We start from the raw sequence: 15,455 nt of genomic DNA on the forward strand, positions 1-15,455 counted from the left end.
TGTCGCGGGCCTGTACACCCAAGCAGACTTGGGTGGCGGGAGAGAGAATTGACAGTCGTCAAGATCTGGGGACACTATTCTGTACGGTCAACTCATCATGAATCAGCTGGTATGTCAACGCAGTGATTACATCTTACGTTGTTGTTTCTGATTTGTTCTGCTCCTAATAGCCACCATGCTTGATCCAGCCTTGTACTACAGGCTCCGACTGCACATTCTCCGTCATTCAACCGAACCCGCAAACGCTGCTATACACCGGAATTCGGCTGTCTGCGGAACGCATGGAGTGTCTGAAAGGGCGTCCTCAGCGCGTACGCCCTTAGAGTCTCCGCCGCCGCCCTCTCAAAAGCCGTGGAACATCCGCGTCGAAGTCTGTTGGATGGCATCAACAGTGTGTCTGCGAAATGAGGGTACCGCTTTTGTAAGATAGCATGCCTCTCTGATCCAGCAGACCCGCCCCGCTCTCACCGTCATCTCGGTGGTCCCCTTTGACAAGCTGCCCAATCGGGGTCCTCGTGGGATCCTGCTGCATCTCCGTGCGAACCCCTGCGCGTTCTGGGATCATACGCCTTGCAGCCCGTAAGGTTTTCCGAGGTGCGCGTTCTAGAAGCGCAGGGTTCTTCTGATAACGTGTCTCGCAGGATAGCAGTACGCTGTCCTCGTCCTTGGGCTGGGGATGCCGCCGCGGCTCTTAGGTGATGGCCACTACGATCATTTCAAAGTTCATGGACGGCATGCCAGCATCTCCGTACGATTGAATGGAGAGACAGACCTAGAACCACGTCATCATCCAGCCCTGCGCATTCACTGGCATGCAATGGTGATAAATGAACGAACAAAGTTGCTCCGTCGGTGTGGCCGCCGTACGCTCCCAATGCGCGCCTGCTATCAAGTCACCAGTACGTACTGCATGTCTCATAGGATGTCGCGCCGAATCTTGCAAACCATCTTGAGACCACACGGTGGCATGGCCGCTGGCCCGAGACCCTGTAGGAATTTTTTTCTATACAAGAGGCAACCACATGCGAGGTATTTGAAGTATTCGACTGTCATGAGAGCAATCAAACTTAGGAAAGTACCAAATAATCACGCAGATGAACAATGCAGATGTCCTTCATTCCCCGGCGGAAATACCTCCTTAGAGCGGTACATGTAGGGTGCATGACATAGCCCACAGCTCAGCTGCTGCGCTACCGTCACTTTGCCGTAAGGCTAGTACTGCCTGAGTGCGAATAACTCACCTCGCTGAGCTGCCAGTGGTCCAAACACCGCACGGCCACCCGTTACGAAACACCAACCCCTCCCCCTTAGATGCGCGGCTGGGCCACGCACAGTACAGGGCAAGTGATTGGACGGGCAGGTGTCCGTTAGGCTCGCGGAGACTTCTACCGCGACGGGCCCCTGCTGCTTCGACTTCGACCGCGCATCAGCTTCGGAACGCCACAAAGGTGCTGGCGACGAAAAAGGCAAGTGTGGCCGGACGGTGAAATGGCGAGAAATGATGCCGGAGGTGTCAGAGGTCTGGCTGGAGCCGGGAGAGTGGATACATCATCGTACGGAACGCCCAGGCGCGCGTCGGCGGACTTCTCTCTGCAGCGCAGCCCGGCCTCTGGCTCCGTGCCAACCTCGAGTACGATCGCGCGACTCGGCACACGAATTCAGTTCGCTGCCTATCCACCGCGCGCGTAGATACCGAGGCCGTGCCCCTTTACTCCGGGTAGCTGTACTAGCCATAGTGCTTACCTGCGAGTACCGCCCAGTAGCGCGGAAGCAAATTGCAGGCTGGGTCATTGCTGTTCTGGGTTTAGGCCCTCTTCGAATGCGGCTTCACTGTCAAGAACAGGCCTGATTTTCGTCTTCTCTTCCTCTGATGCTTGGTGGCAACTTGTATGACTATGCAACGTCATCTAACTTTGTGCAGATCCAGGCCCGTCCAAGTGGCAAGCGTGTAAGCACGCATATCTTATCGATATACTTATTTGCTAACGCACGTCTGAACGCCGGACGTCTGGCTATAGAAGTACTTCGAAGGGCCTGCACTGCAGCCCTCGATGCTTCGGTCGCTGGGAGCGCTCGCGCCTCGGGCGCGTGTCTGGCATTGGTCAAATTCGGGGTGGGGCTTAGTTCGGATTTCGAAGCCTCACTGGCAACGGCACCCGGAATCTACTAATACGCACCGGACCTAGTAAGTAGCATACCCCCAGCGAACGGGGATAACACAGCACGGGCCTGGCGGTAGTGTCTACGACATGCGCTAGCCCTCTGTGACGATTCTTTTGGTGACCACCTGGGCATAGTACGACGTTCGGCGGTGTGTGGTCGATCTGCTGTGAGCGTACTGCCTTGCTATTAATAAATCACTGTACATCACAAACTCTGAGCATGGGCTTCGCCCGGAAAGATCGCGCGGTTTGTATTATGCATCCACGCAAGACGCCGCGGCGGTTGGCCGATGAGCGTTCGACGGGATTTCGCGGAGCGTAATCACTACACCAACCATGATGGCCGCTGGGACATTGAGCGCGCAAGGAGAGCTCGGACCTAAGTTTGCAATCATGTCGACCGGGGGCAGCACCGTTGTACTATCAGAGCCACTTACCTCGCCCGGTTGAGCACAGTGCAATACACAAACGCACTCCACTGCCCCGCACGTCAGAGCACGACCAAATTCGAGACGCAATACATTTTCGGGTTCCCAGCGGCAGGACATAATCACGAGGCGGATAGAATGCTTTGAGGAGTCAGAGGACGTGGGTATCTCCAAAAATACAGTAGCTCGGAGGCGGGGTATCCAGCATGCGGTGGGAGGAGCAGCCGACGACGAGTGGTATGTGAGCAAGACGTCATATTGTCCGTATGGCGAAGGCGACACATGTGCAGACAATAGAATTCTGTCAGAGGGTATGTCGACGTCAACGTTCGGAGCCGAGCACAGAGAGTAATCAGGGACACGAACATTCACGAACATCTCTCGTGCGACCGCGTCCGAGTCTTCCCAATGACATGCCATGTCAGCCCTAGGCAAGGCCAGCGGTCAGTACCGGTGTCGGTAAGTGGCAGGGACCTGCTCACCTGCCGCCTTGGCCCAGATTTTCCTGTAGTTGTGTCATAACAATGTATTTGCTGTACAAAGCCTAGGCTCAGCAGCCGTGGCATACTCCAATGAGTGGTGGCTTACAATCCTCTAGGCTGGATCTCTGCGGGGCAGCAGTGGATCAGCTCTCTTCCCTCATAGGAATATGCGCAACTACACGCACCAATCGCTCGCTCCTTCACCCGCTCGCCAATCTCCTTCGTCCACGCCTTCACTCGGTCGTGGTCCTTCTGCTCAGGCCATGTCGCATTCTGCAAGGTCGACTGCACCAGCTTCTTCATGTACGCCTTCAGCAACTCGGCGTCGAACGTGGGGCGCGGTGATGTCGCTCCCGAGCGAGGTGTAGGCGGGGAGCGCAATCCAGAGGCTATGGTCGCCATGCAGCAGCGAGAGTGGCAGCAACTGTTACTGAGGAGGCTGAGAGAAGGCCACTGCGCCACAGCCAAACGCGGGGCGCCCATGACCAGCGCGATCTCGGGCACGTGGCACGCGTCGACTGGCGTTTCTCGCAGGCCCGCGCGCAGTGCACAGGCGGTGGCGGTCGCGGACACGGCGTCCTCGTCTCTCATCCACGGTCTCAAGACGCTCAGACGGCGCCCCCGCATCGAGCATGTCGTCCATCTCGTTCCCGAGCAACAACTCGAGCTTCATCTCGGGCGCGTCGTCCTTCGAGCACGACGAGCACAGTCACACGCCGTCGTTCGACAACGTCTCGGATGCGTTCCACATGAACCCGCTCTCGGCCCACCCGCCGCGCACGCCCCGCCCCTCGACCGGCATGGGCTCGTCCGTGTACGGCACGGAGGTGTATCACAAGCTGGACGAGACCCCGGAGACGAAGACGACGTACGAGGAGGACTCGGAGGATGAGGACGACAAGGCGCGCGCGGAGGCGGAGGGGAAGGTCAGGAAGGAGGAGATCTGGAGGGACCTGTTTACGACGAGCAATGGGCGCGACAAAGCTCTTGTGCGTTCTGTCATACCGTTGTACCGCTAGTGCGTATTGACCGTGGGGTGTGTCCGGTGAACAGAAAATCATGCAGTACTCTCTGCGGTTGTACCTGGTATTTCATAGTGGCGTAACAGCAACGTCCCTCCTAAAGAACAGGAAGTCATCATCGTGGGAGGCGGACATATTGAAGCGATTTGAGTCCACTGCGAATGGCTTCTCGCTCACGAGGTCCGTGGTTGTGTCCAATTGCCCTGCGTTCCATCTGATTCCTTATAGACGGTGCCTTATCCTCTTCAACTGGCTCGTGCCACTAACATCAATCATGGAGCAGCACAACAACGCTGCGGTGAGCGGCGGGGACTCATCACGTAAAGGGAAAAGCAAGCCCCTTCTACATACGCTGTTGAACTCGCCGCCGCCAGTCCTGCTAGACCTTCTGTGCGGTGCCGCGGACGATGTCTACACGTTCCACAGGCTAGGCATGCTCGGTCCGAAGCTGGGCGAGCGCGCCGGCCGTGTAGCGGACTGGTGTTGGTTCGCGGGTACGCTCGTCAACCTTGTCGAGAACACCGTGGAGAGGAGCGTGCTTCTCAACCTGCAGCATGAAGGTGCGTCCTCACTACTTGGCCATGTGATTTGACTGACTTGGGTGGATCGCGACGTGCAGTCGAATCAAGGCTGTACAAAGAATCGATGTCGGGGCAGACGGCAAAGTCGAATCCGACAGCGAACAGGATCGACGACAAGGAGCTGTCGCGGCTGCAGAAGCAGGACTTCTGGATCCAGGTAACGAGGTTCAAGCTGCTCATGGACCTCATCTTTGTCTGTGAGTGTCTTCGCCCGGCTCGTCACATGCCAGGCCCGCGGAAGATGGACTGACGATCCGCAGCGTATAACGTCTTCCGCCTGAACCGGGCGAAGCGTCCGGTCCAGACCATCACAGGCTTGACTGCGGCCTTTCTCAGGTGCGTGTCTCTTTATGTCATGCACCGCAGCTACTCAACATATAGCGCATGCAGCACTGCAAAGCTGTACGATCGTCATAAGACTGTACTGATAAAGGCGGCCAAGCATTGAGGCAGATGGATATATACCCTCCCCCCAGCTATTGTGTTCCTATCATACATCTGCATATTCGCCGGGCCTTACGGTATGCTTGAGTTATAGTGCGGTTGCTAATATATGGAATGGCCTTGGATACATAGACATCGTCGTGCGTTGCCATCCAACAGTGACAGCACCCTGTGGTCCACCCACAGACGTGCCTGGTCGGCGGACAAGTAAATGAAGGTGAGGGTGCTGACATTCCTCCGGATACGACACTTTCTCGCAGATGACATACCGCCGCATCTCGCCTCCAGTGCTATCTCAACGCACACTACCATAACCACCACCCCGATCTGCTCGCACTGCTGTCCGGAGACCCGACTAGTGTACCAATTTCTGCCGTCGACTGCACTCTCCGCAAGGTCTCAATTTCCTCTTCCAAGGCGTTCACCCGGGCGCGCGCTTCCTCGAGGAATTTTTCGTGCGAGAGGTGAGCCTGTGCGAGGCGCAAACCCTGCGGATCCGGTTCATGTGGGAATCACTCGTAAGCTGGGAAGCCGCACCAAGTATACCGCAGAACCGAGGAGGGCGATGGGTATCATGCCCGGAACGAGGTCGGAGTAGAGTTGTGCATGGCGCGAGGGAGTCTTGTCGGACGCGTTGGCACTGTACGGGCGCGAGGGGGCGGCAAGGCGGGCATGTTTCCTCGCAGGGAGGGAGTGCCGCCACAGGCACGATAGCGGTCGGGGAGACATGAGCACAAGCGCCGGGCGCCTTGACGCGATCGACCCAAAATTGGGCATGCACGTGGCTGGCGAGGACCGAGGCCTTCGCCCAGATGGGACCGGACGTCACACACGGCGGACGCGCGCTCTCCACAGCCACACGTCTTGGCGGGTGGCTTGATGTCCCCCTTGTGCCCTTGGCCGGTCAGATGCGGCCACAGCGAGGCCAGCGGCGCCACATGACGGTCGGGGTGCATCCTGCATCGATGGCTGTGGTGTCCCTCAGCGAACGCAGACTATATAAAAGGCGGGGGGAAGCGCGATTCGCGTGGTCTATTAAAGGCAGCCTACCGACGGACCGACGGAAATTCTGCCGGCGCAGTCGCCTCAGATCAATCACAGGCGCCCGGGGGACCAAAGAGGCACGGTCTCCGTGGGAACTCTGCCAGTACTACATTTCGTCGCTCGCCCGCCACCGCCTCCTTTCCCCAGGCCTCTTCGTCCGAGTGGTCTCATTTCCGTTCCTCGACTTGGGCTGCCCTCACTTACTCCGCCCACCTCGCCCAACGATCCATCCGGCTGGTATCCAATGGACGCATCGCACTCTCAGCAACACCCCCGGCCTGGACAGCCCGCCCGCGTCCTCCACTTCTTATCGGGCACCCCCTCGCGGCCTTCCTCTCCTGCCCGTTCCTCCCGCTCGCCAGCACAATCTGCACCGGTGGAATACTCCATGCACGAGAAGAGGAGCGAGAAGGCCCCGTTTGACGCGCCCCCGTACGCGGCCGGCCAACAGTCGCGGTGTTCACAATGTCAGTGCGCGCATCCGGAACCCCCTCTCCCTCCTCGTTCAGCGTCCCTCCACCCACCAATGCACTCTGCGCGACCGTCACTACCACCAACCCTCCTTGCGACTTCCTCCCCTCTCGCTGCCTCGAGCTGGACAGCGACAACACCCACCTACACGCGTCCACGAGGACTACGGATAGTTAACCTACTGAAGCCTTGGACGCCAGTAATTCTGTATGCTTTGACGAGTCTCGCGTTCCTGGTCGCAATCAGCTTTTGGAAAGTCGAGGTCTTTGCGGGTACGTGTGGTAACATATCGCTTCACTTCTCCGCGAAGTTGACACAGCCCCCATACAGGCCTCGACGCCCTTGCACATTGGTTGCAGTCCGATCTATACTTAGGTTATGCCGTAATCTCTTCCTCGTCTTCGTGACTACGTTCCGTGAGTACTCGTAGTATTGACCGGGTCACCGATATTGACTGGCTGATACCCGTTAGCCCCCATGCCGCTGTACTCAACACTCATTATACTCTCTGGCTATACCTTCGGGGCTTGGACTGGCGCTGTCCTCTCCTACTTCGCTTCACTGGCTGGCGCCGTCGTTGTATTCTCTATGTCTCGCACTTTCTTACGCCAACAAATCTCGCGATGGCTCTCATGCACTGTTACGATCCAGCGGGTAGTGCGGGTGGTAGAGAAGCGACCACAGCTTCTCTTTCTGATCCGCCTCGCCCCTACCCGTACAACGTCATGAACTGTCTGCTCGCGGCGGCACCCAGCCTTACGTTCCGCACGTACTTCATGTGCACCGCGCTCTCGCTCTTCAAGCTCATCATCCACACGACGATTGGCGCGTCCATCCACTCGTTCGCGGAGTACCATGTGAAGCCGGGTGCGCACGACAGCGACAGCGAGAACAACCTCGGCCGCTACTCCTCCATCGCAGGCATCGCGCTTTGCGTCGGCGTCTTCGTCTACATCTCCGTCATCACGCGGAGAGCCGTGAACGAGGAGCTGGAGGACGACGACGCGATGGTTGACGGCGAGGAGCGGATAGCCTTCCTCAGCGGTGCAGGCGCCAGCACCGACGACCTCGAGGCGCAGATGGTCGAGAGACCAACTTCGCCTCTGCCAGTGACGAGCCAGTGAGCTCCGGACATTCAGGATACGGACTTCGATGTGTGTTATAGTTGCCTCCTCATGTTACAGTATAGTTCGCGCCGCTTGGTTCACGCAGGCGCGGGAGGTCGGACTCCAGTAATAGTCGCATGCCGTTGGTAGTGCGTCGGACACTTTCCGTGTCGCTCTTGTACGTATACAGACAGATACAGTAGTTAGCTAGTTCGCCCGCCTTTCTTCGTTTTTGCCAGTCACTCGCACATGTACAAGAGTCGCTCTTTTTGCTGTGGAATAGACAGTCGCTGATTGGTCCGCGAGGGGTGGGTTCGACGAACCCTCCCCTCGGAGAGACCGACGTTTTGGTGTTCATTGTTGCCTGATCGAGAAGAGCGCGATCGTCATGGTGAGGGTCCATGACATGCTGTCAGATGCTGTCAGTGCGTGATGTTCTGTGCGAGGAATCGCTGTCAAGCTCTCCATAGAACCGAGGCTCGGAGAAGACGTCGGCATGTCTCGTTCGACCCTTGGGTACAGTTCGGCGTTCGTGCTGTCTGCTTATCAGGCGCGGATGGTCACTCGCACAATGAAGTCACGTAAAGTTTGTGTAAAGCGAGACCCTGACGAAGGCCTGATACGCTCAATCAGACACTCCGCCAGAATGCAGCGCTGCAGCTACTTAGGTGAGGGAGGCAGCCTCACGAGGGGCTGAGCTGCGAGAGCGGTCCGCCTCGGGCATGTAACCTGCCTGCGATGTAGCCCATATCATCGTAAATTGTGGATACTCCCTCACGACCTCCGCCAAGTAACCGGAGGGCCGAACAGCGGATGACAAGGAGCCTGTCACTACGATTGCCGCGAAGTGTGCGTTAGCACTTTGTGCCACGATCGCATCTTGAGGTTTGCACCCTGCCCGGTGCCCGGCGCGATTACGTGCGAGGCGTCGAGTCGTCGTGGGGGACACGGCAGAACTTCCGAGCATGGTCAGAAGACCGGAACCCCGCCAGACATGTTGACAGTGACTTTGAACACGGGGCGGGGCGGGGAACGTGCCATGTGCTCGCAGAGAAGAGACGGCCCTTCTGCGAAGGCGGGAGACGCGTGAAGTCGTTCTCAGAGCGTGCTAAGGCCGTTGGGTTGATGTTGAACGTTGTGCGCTGGGACGAACGCGACACACTAGAAGGTGCTGCGAAGTCGGTGATAGCACATGCCAGACATGAGCTTGAATCGCCGGAGAGCGTGCACGGATGATGGCCAGGCGAGAAGGGTTGGATTGGTGTGGCCCTCGCGTGAGATCATCTCTGCGGAGGTTGTGTGCATCTGCGGAGTTGTGTGTGCTCACAGAAGCTCGCGAAGTACAGACTCGGTGAAGGTTAAGAGGTTTGCAAGCATTGACCAGCTGACAATGGATTCAATCATGTTGTCGACCTTCAAAGCATGTGGGTTTCCGTTGCAGGTGCGGTCATGGTGAGTGGCCCATCCCAATGCACAAGATTGCGGCTAGGAGACGTAAAGAGAAAGTGTTACAACATGACGATTCTTCTCGCAAAACTACTACCTGGCGTTTGCCTGGCGTCCTCACTCATGACTTCTGTTCCGCATGCTTGTCAGAGTGTCCGAGCGACTTTCCCGGCTGGATGCGATCGCGGACGCGCTGCTTCTGAAATCATTACCTCAATTCAGTCGGTGGGTTCCTCACACAATACGTAACAGCTACGCACCAAAGCTTTGAGCTCTGGGAACCCGCCCTCGATCTTCCTGTCCCAAACGAGGTTCGGTGGCTGGCCCTCTAAGAACAGCCATACGCGGAAGCGGCCTCCCGTCTCCTCAGAGTTCAGTGGGAGGATCTGACGGCCTTCAGGGATGGCGTAGGGAACGTCAGAAAGAGCTCGGTGGACACCCACGTTGCTCGATGAAGCCTGCATCAAGCTATGTGAGATCTGCTATCACCGACGGCGCTGGGAAAGCTCACCAGCGGCACTATAAAGGCATTCGTTGATATTGAGTTCACTTCGTCTTCGGTTCAGATGGCTTCTATGTGCTCACGCGGTCGCAGAATTCGATGATTATGCTTGGTTCTGGAAGGGCGTCGGCGGTACGAACGTTGTCGGGTCTAAGGGGTCATGCTGCTTCACTAGATGTGGCTCTGGACTGGCAGCGACAGCCTGAGGGCCCTCCGGTGTCTCCGTGATGCAGTCGACGCAAATGCCAGGGTCAGCCATGAAATTGTGAATCTTGAGAGTACTTGGTATGTGCGAGCTTGCGAGTGAGTTAATAGCGTTAAAACGAAAGCGAGGATGGCTGGATGGGCGTTATGTCATCGACTGGCACTCGAGCGATCTTCGACCCGATCGCGTATCCACGTGACGTACCCGCGACGCGCTTCTGACCGGAGTCGGGACGCGTTGTGTACGCGTTGTTGGTTCTTTCAGCCACTAGTTCTGGTTCACATCACTTCCTCAGCCTGCCTTTGTTTTGTCGTCGATTTTCACTCACTACCTTGAAGCACTGTCATTTCCAAGTCTTTGGAGGTAAAAATAGATCGACACCTATCCAGGATGGAACGAGAGCAGGATTTCTCCATGGCATCCGCGTCAGCTTCTCCAGAAGCCGCGAGCCCACCAACTATATGGCCAGTTCATAGTGAGTACGGTGGCTCGGCTTCTGATAACCTCAAGACACCTTGTACTCACTGTATGCTCAGTCGAAGTTCGAGTGGCCCCTACAGCCACGTCCCGATTCGACACCATCCGCAACGCTGTCCATACTTACATCACATCCTCCTTCAGCCACCTCTACTTGCCATCCGTAATAACCGGCTGGGACGACGTGGCTCTACTGGCCTCCTCAGTCTCGGAATCGCTGCATCCGAGTCCTCCTGCCCATCCACCTCGCTTCCCATTGAGCGAATTGCACTGCAGATCCATGTCTACCAGCCATCCGACGCGGATGCGTTCGAGGAACTCGCGAGCGGAAATGGACGGGGAGATGGAGAGAAATCATGGCGCGAGTGTATGCGAGCTACCTGCGCTGGCTTGGGAGGGCCTGTGGGAGAGCTTGATCTACTCGGACGACATCAAGTCAAAGCTGCTCGACTACATCTATGCTACTGTGATCTTCAGTGACGCGGACGTCGACTGTGAGCGGTCATATTCGCTCCTCTGTAGCTCGAGCTGACTCCCGTGTTAGTCAATGTTGTCTCGTGGAACCGGGTGGTCCTCTTGCATGGTCCACCAGGTACCGGTAAGACGTCGCTTTGCCGTGCGTTGGCCAAAAGCTTTCAATCCGCCTATCACACAGGCACGTACATCCTAGCATCGCTCGTGTATGCTGACCAACGTGCAACCGTCACATATGCAGATATGCGCATTCACGATTGCTCGAGATCAACTCCCATTCTTTGTTCTCTCGCTGGTTCTCTGAGTCGGGCAAGCTCGTGCAACGGCTTTCAGCAGCGTATGGAGATGGTCGAGGATGAAGATACCTTTGTCATTGTCCTCATTGGTATGTGTTACGTACCGTGATACTGTACGAAGCTGACTTCACATAATAGACGAGGTTGAGTCTCTGACAGCTGCTCGAGCGGGTGCAATGGCAGGAACAGAACCCTCGGACGCCCTTCGCGTAGTCAATGCTCTACTGACGCAACTGGACAAATTGAAGCACAAGAAGAACGTTCTTGTCATGTCCACAAGCAATCTCGCTAAAGCTATTGGTCAGTCCTCCAGTCCTGGTGTATAATATGACTAACCGAAAGTGCCACCGCAGACTCGGCCTTTGTCGACCGTGCGGATATTGTGCAATATGTGGATCTTCCTCCTCGTGAAGCGATATACGAGATACTCGGCACTTGCCTCAGAGAGCTTGTCACGAAAGGCATTGTCGCAGAAGTGGTGAGCAAGCTTTGACCTGCAGTACTCGGCTTCCCTTGGTGGCAAATGCTCATGCGCCTCATCATAGGACGTCCCCAGCCTAGCACAGGCTCAATTATACGAGCGGACTGCAGGGTTCCTTCAGACATCCTCCCTTGCGGCAGCGTTGCCGCCACATCCTTCCACAAGCCAGCCAGCCTCTCAGGCCGCCTCTCGCAGCCTGTCTCAGCAGGCGAACGAACACGCGGCTGACTCGCGGGAACGCTCAAAACACGTCGCACTGAAGTTGCTCACCCTGGCTGAGAAGTGTAAAGTGCGTGGACAATACTTCTACGTCTGTCCCCGCGCGCATTGACTGACCGACATCACAGAACCAAGGAATGTCTGGACGCTCTTTGAGACGTCTACCTGTCCTTGCACACGCTCGACACATTGGAACGCTGCCAATGCCTTCTAGGTCAGCCGTGCAGATCAACGGGGCAACCAAGACCAAGAGGAATGGTCTGGCCTCCGAGAAGAAAGGTACAGGTTCCGCAGTCGAGGTGTGGCTCGACGCGATGGAACGCGTCATTGACTCGCAAGCTTTGGAGAGGGAGCGATTCGAACGGTGATCACTGTGGGTGGGCCCTGAAACTCGCATATGAACGCTCCATTTGCTACTCTGGTATGTGGGATTCTGAACATTGTTGCTCTGGTGTCTGCTCCCAATTCTGTTGTCGTGCGCGAGTACTCTGGACATCTCTTGCAATCATCTCGATGTAGCATACTACACCACTGTGTCACGGTCGCTCTGTAAGAATAACGACGATGTATTCAATTAACTTCGCTGCAGAGTCTGCGTCACCAGTAGCACTTCCACAATGTGAGAATGGCGAAGACGATATGTTCCTCTGTGCAAGATTCCGCTCCGATATACTTGTGCGGAGTCGATGTCAGGCAGAACGAGAGGGCCTCATCCGATCACGGTGCGACAGTGAGCGGCGTGATCGAAGCAGTGTGCCACGACAATACGGGCGCTTCGACAAACGCAGCTTCAGACGCGTCGACCGACTCGACGTCCACCCGGGCCTCACAAGCCTCACAGATACTACCTATTTGCGCTTTCCGGTCCACACCCTCGGTGTTGAAGACGCCTGTAGCCAGACATGGCGTACGTCTCGATCGAAGCTGACGAGGTGAGCAACACCCGGCCAGTGCTCCTTAACTATCCTCATGTTATTGACGGCTAGCCTCGCTCGTAGCGTATGGAAGAGGGACCTGAGGGTCTCCAATTTCAATGTACGTCACAATGCGTATTGGCGATGCTGGATATAACGAACTAAATGCGTGGATTCTGGATAGCATTCCTAGGTTCCGACCCTCGAGCAGGGAATGAGGGTGCAACGGGAGGAAGCACTTCAAGAGGTACGTCGACACACCCCACGAACCCGTGCATTTATCATGTTTTAGGACTTGAAGCTGAACATTCAATTGGACTTCTGTGCAGGGTACAGACAAGACTCCGGAGGGAGCAAGTTCTGGACCTTTGAGTACTTCCAGCCATACTTTGACGTTGACACCAAGACCGTACGTGCCGCATGCATCAGACCGTGCAGCACGCATCTAACTGATGCATTCAATTCATTCCGCAGGTTCTACAACGCTGCTACATGACCATGTTCCCTCCCTCCGCAACCTCATACCAAGGCGCCTACCTCTCCCCCGCCGCTGACCTCTACGGGCCCTTCTGGACGCTCACCACCCTCATCTTCGCGCTCTTCGTCTGCTCCTCCCTCTCCTCCGCCATCGCCTCATGGCTCTCGAACCCCGCTGCGGCGACGCACATCGTCTACGACTTCTCGCTCATCTTCACGGCCACGTCCCTCGTGTACGCGTACGGCCTGCTCCTGCCCGTGCTCCTCTGGTTCGGGCTGCGGTACTTGGGCGTAGGCGAGTGGAGCGTCGTGGACGCGGTAGCAATTTGGGGTATGGCCAGTTTGTGTGGATACCCGTCGCGGTGAGTGCCAGAGTTCAATTGTATCAGTGGTGTCCTCTGAGCTGTCCTTGGCTAGCTACTATGCGTCATACCATAGCCGTCGTTCGGTGGGCCGTCGTCGGACTTGGTGCGCTCCTTTCCGGATACTTCCTGATGGCCAACGTCTACCCCATTCTCGCCTCGGTACGCGCATTATCACGTTCGCTTCACGTCTGCTTGCACTAATGTGGCATCCTTCTTTACAGGCCGACACGAAATCCGTAAGACTCATCGTCATATTCCTAGCGTTGTTGCACGCTGGCCTCGCTCTGAGCTTCAAGATCATGTTCTTCAGCTACTACGCGCTGAAGGACATTGGGCCAGCGGATCCAACGGCGGGCGGGACCATCCCCTGAAGCATGAACCTGCGGCATGTACTGTACTCGCGTCGAAGAGCAACCCGTCTTGGAAAAGTAGCACTCCTAATTTATGTTATCACTCCGCCCTTACGCATATGCACAGCCACTCGTCGTTGCCGGCGTAAGTGTTCAGTGGAATGCATCGTGGAGGCAACGCCTCTGGGATCATGCGCAATACCATCGAGGTAAAACTCAGAGCACGCGCCTACGAAGGAAGCGGTAGTACGCAATGCCAGCCAAAATGCCTCCAATGTGTCCAGCGGCGTCCGTGCCATTGCGCTGTGAGGCAGTTAGCATCAGCGTCGTTCGGTAGAGATGACGTGCTCGCCTTGTCCGTCATGGCGCTGTAGCCGTCCCAGAGGAAGATGCCCGTCACGAAGGCCCACGCGGGTAGCGGGATAATGGCGAACAGGAGGATCTGTGATCGGGGTGCGACGCACGCGTAGAAAGACACGATAGAGTAGATCGCACCTGTCGTAGACAAGGTGAGATCGCTGTGGGGGACCGAAGGACGAGAGAAGACTGACCGCTGGCTCCGTGCGATTGGTAGTTTTCACGGGTCTTCCGGGCGACGTTGTGCCAGTACAGGCTGATGATGCTGGCTGCTACGCCAGCTAAAGACAAGTGTCAATACCATGCCCAAGTCGTTAATTCAGAGGAGTTCGCTCATACGTACCACCCATGTAGAAGCCCAGGAAACGTACGTTTCCCAACAGCCGAAGCACGGTGGGCGCCATGAAGTAGAACGTGAACGCGTTCACAAAGATGTGCGTTGTGTCTTCATGGGAGAAGCAGGCAGTCAGGAGCGTCCATCTATGTGGATTCCAGATGAGCGAACGAGTATGATGAAGAAGGGGTTCGGAGACGAACATTCGGCCCGCGCTCAAGTTTTGCGCACTCACTGTGAAGTTGCGTATCATATTGAACAGGCCACTCGGGTCGCCTGTGCTCCTCTGGGATAGTATATCAGCACACGCGATGGCGAGTGGGATCAACACCCACGTATTGGACGTGAGCCCAATTCCACATCAGGTACACGATGCCGTTCAGGCCAAGTATTCCCCACACGATGGTGAAGTTTGGCAGATCATTGAGCCACCGGAGAAAGCTTCGCCATCCGGTTTCAGACCCTGGTGGTCGGAAGGATCCGTTGGTCTGACTGGGTGGTAGCGGACTCCTCGAGGACGCTCTGGATATTATCGCGACCTATGCGTAGCACCTCGGACTCGACTCGAAAGAAATCGGACAATAGATGAGAGGCTTGATTTCGAGTTAGTGCTTTGCAGATTCCGCATCGTCCACAGTGTGAGATTTCGCCTCGGGAAGCTCCCCACCAGTGAACGAGTGCTAGATGTGCATGTAGAGGCGGAAGGACGCAGAGCCGAGGAAATGTTGGCTTTGAGAGATGCTCTGCCGCAAGGTCCCCACATACCCACAGTAGATACCCTCGAGACCGAGAGGACCGAGAACCTTGAGTACATACTC

At 56.5% G+C, this 15,455-nt stretch overlaps 8 protein-coding genes across 8 annotated transcripts; 5 read left to right on the plus strand and 3 right to left on the minus strand.

Moving 5' to 3' along the window:
• Positions 1-2,843: 2,843 nt before the first annotated feature.
• Positions 2,844-3,474, minus strand: B0H18DRAFT_1081092 (uncharacterized protein; the record flags this gene model as incomplete). The annotated part of the gene is made up of 4 exons (XM_048031333.1): positions 2,844-2,891; positions 2,957-3,017; positions 3,073-3,123; positions 3,254-3,474. 4 exons carry the CDS (start codon positions 3,472-3,474, stop codon positions 2,844-2,846), a joined length of 381 nt encoding a protein of 126 aa, XP_047901234.1.
• Positions 3,475-3,704: 230 nt separating this feature from the next.
• On the plus strand, positions 3,705-5,123 carry B0H18DRAFT_1081093 (uncharacterized protein; the record flags this gene model as incomplete). The annotated part of the gene is made up of 6 exons (XM_048031334.1): positions 3,705-4,061; positions 4,126-4,274; positions 4,323-4,654; positions 4,714-4,872; positions 4,936-5,011; positions 5,066-5,123. The coding sequence occupies 6 exons, from the start codon at positions 3,705-3,707 to the stop codon at positions 5,121-5,123; spliced, it is 1,131 nt and encodes a 376-aa protein (XP_047901235.1).
• Positions 5,124-5,705: 582 nt separating this feature from the next.
• Positions 5,706-7,032, plus strand: B0H18DRAFT_14402 (uncharacterized protein). The gene has a single exon (XM_048036849.1). The coding sequence runs from the start codon at positions 5,932-5,934 to the stop codon at positions 6,805-6,807; it is 876 nt and encodes a 291-aa protein (XP_047901236.1). The 5' UTR covers positions 5,706-5,931; the 3' UTR covers positions 6,808-7,032.
• On the plus strand, positions 6,861-8,097 carry B0H18DRAFT_967072 (uncharacterized protein). Its single transcript, XM_048043391.1, has 2 exons — positions 6,861-7,356; positions 7,389-8,097. The coding sequence occupies exons 1-2, from the start codon at positions 7,112-7,114 to the stop codon at positions 7,756-7,758; spliced, it is 615 nt and encodes a 204-aa protein (XP_047901237.1). The 5' UTR covers positions 6,861-7,111; the 3' UTR covers positions 7,759-8,097.
• A 954-nt stretch (positions 8,098-9,051) lies between these two features.
• B0H18DRAFT_967075 (uncharacterized protein) lies at positions 9,052-10,036 on the minus strand. The gene is made up of 5 exons (XM_048043392.1): positions 9,829-10,036; positions 9,772-9,796; positions 9,447-9,572; positions 9,284-9,385; positions 9,052-9,225 (listed from the first exon to the last, which is right to left on the minus strand). The coding sequence occupies exons 1-4, from the start codon at positions 9,945-9,947 to the stop codon at positions 9,308-9,310; spliced, it is 348 nt and encodes a 115-aa protein (XP_047901238.1). The 5' UTR covers positions 9,948-10,036; the 3' UTR covers positions 9,052-9,225; positions 9,284-9,307.
• Positions 10,037-10,187: 151 nt separating this feature from the next.
• On the plus strand, positions 10,188-12,563 carry B0H18DRAFT_1205656 (P-loop containing nucleoside triphosphate hydrolase protein). Its single transcript, XM_048036140.1, has 8 exons — positions 10,188-10,368; positions 10,430-10,864; positions 10,915-11,025; positions 11,086-11,229; positions 11,279-11,440; positions 11,494-11,618; positions 11,686-11,910; positions 11,969-12,563. Exons 1-8 carry the CDS (start codon positions 10,284-10,286, stop codon positions 12,206-12,208), a joined length of 1,527 nt encoding a protein of 508 aa, XP_047901239.1. The 5' UTR covers positions 10,188-10,283; the 3' UTR covers positions 12,209-12,563.
• A 179-nt stretch (positions 12,564-12,742) lies between these two features.
• Positions 12,743-13,967, plus strand: B0H18DRAFT_1112577 (uncharacterized protein; the record flags this gene model as incomplete). Its single annotated transcript, XM_048032834.1, has 7 exons — positions 12,743-12,772; positions 12,849-12,875; positions 12,948-13,001; positions 13,047-13,163; positions 13,229-13,571; positions 13,670-13,755; positions 13,818-13,967. 7 exons carry the CDS (start codon positions 12,743-12,745, stop codon positions 13,965-13,967), a joined length of 807 nt encoding a protein of 268 aa, XP_047901240.1.
• Positions 13,968-14,175: 208 nt separating this feature from the next.
• B0H18DRAFT_866411 (uncharacterized protein) lies at positions 14,176-15,089 on the minus strand (the record flags this gene model as incomplete). The annotated part of the gene is made up of 4 exons (XM_048039781.1): positions 14,176-14,503; positions 14,643-14,783; positions 14,841-14,923; positions 14,973-15,089. Coding segments are annotated over 4 exons (669 nt in total), but the record flags the coding sequence as incomplete, so codon positions are not given.
• Between the last annotated feature and the right edge of the window lie 366 nt (positions 15,090-15,455).

This window comes from Fomitopsis serialis (genome assembly GCF_022376445.1).
Source record: "Fomitopsis serialis strain Sig1Antser10 chromosome Unknown B0H18scaffold_1, whole genome shotgun sequence".
Taxonomy (NCBI): domain Eukaryota; kingdom Fungi; phylum Basidiomycota; class Agaricomycetes; order Polyporales; family Fomitopsidaceae; genus Fomitopsis; species Fomitopsis serialis.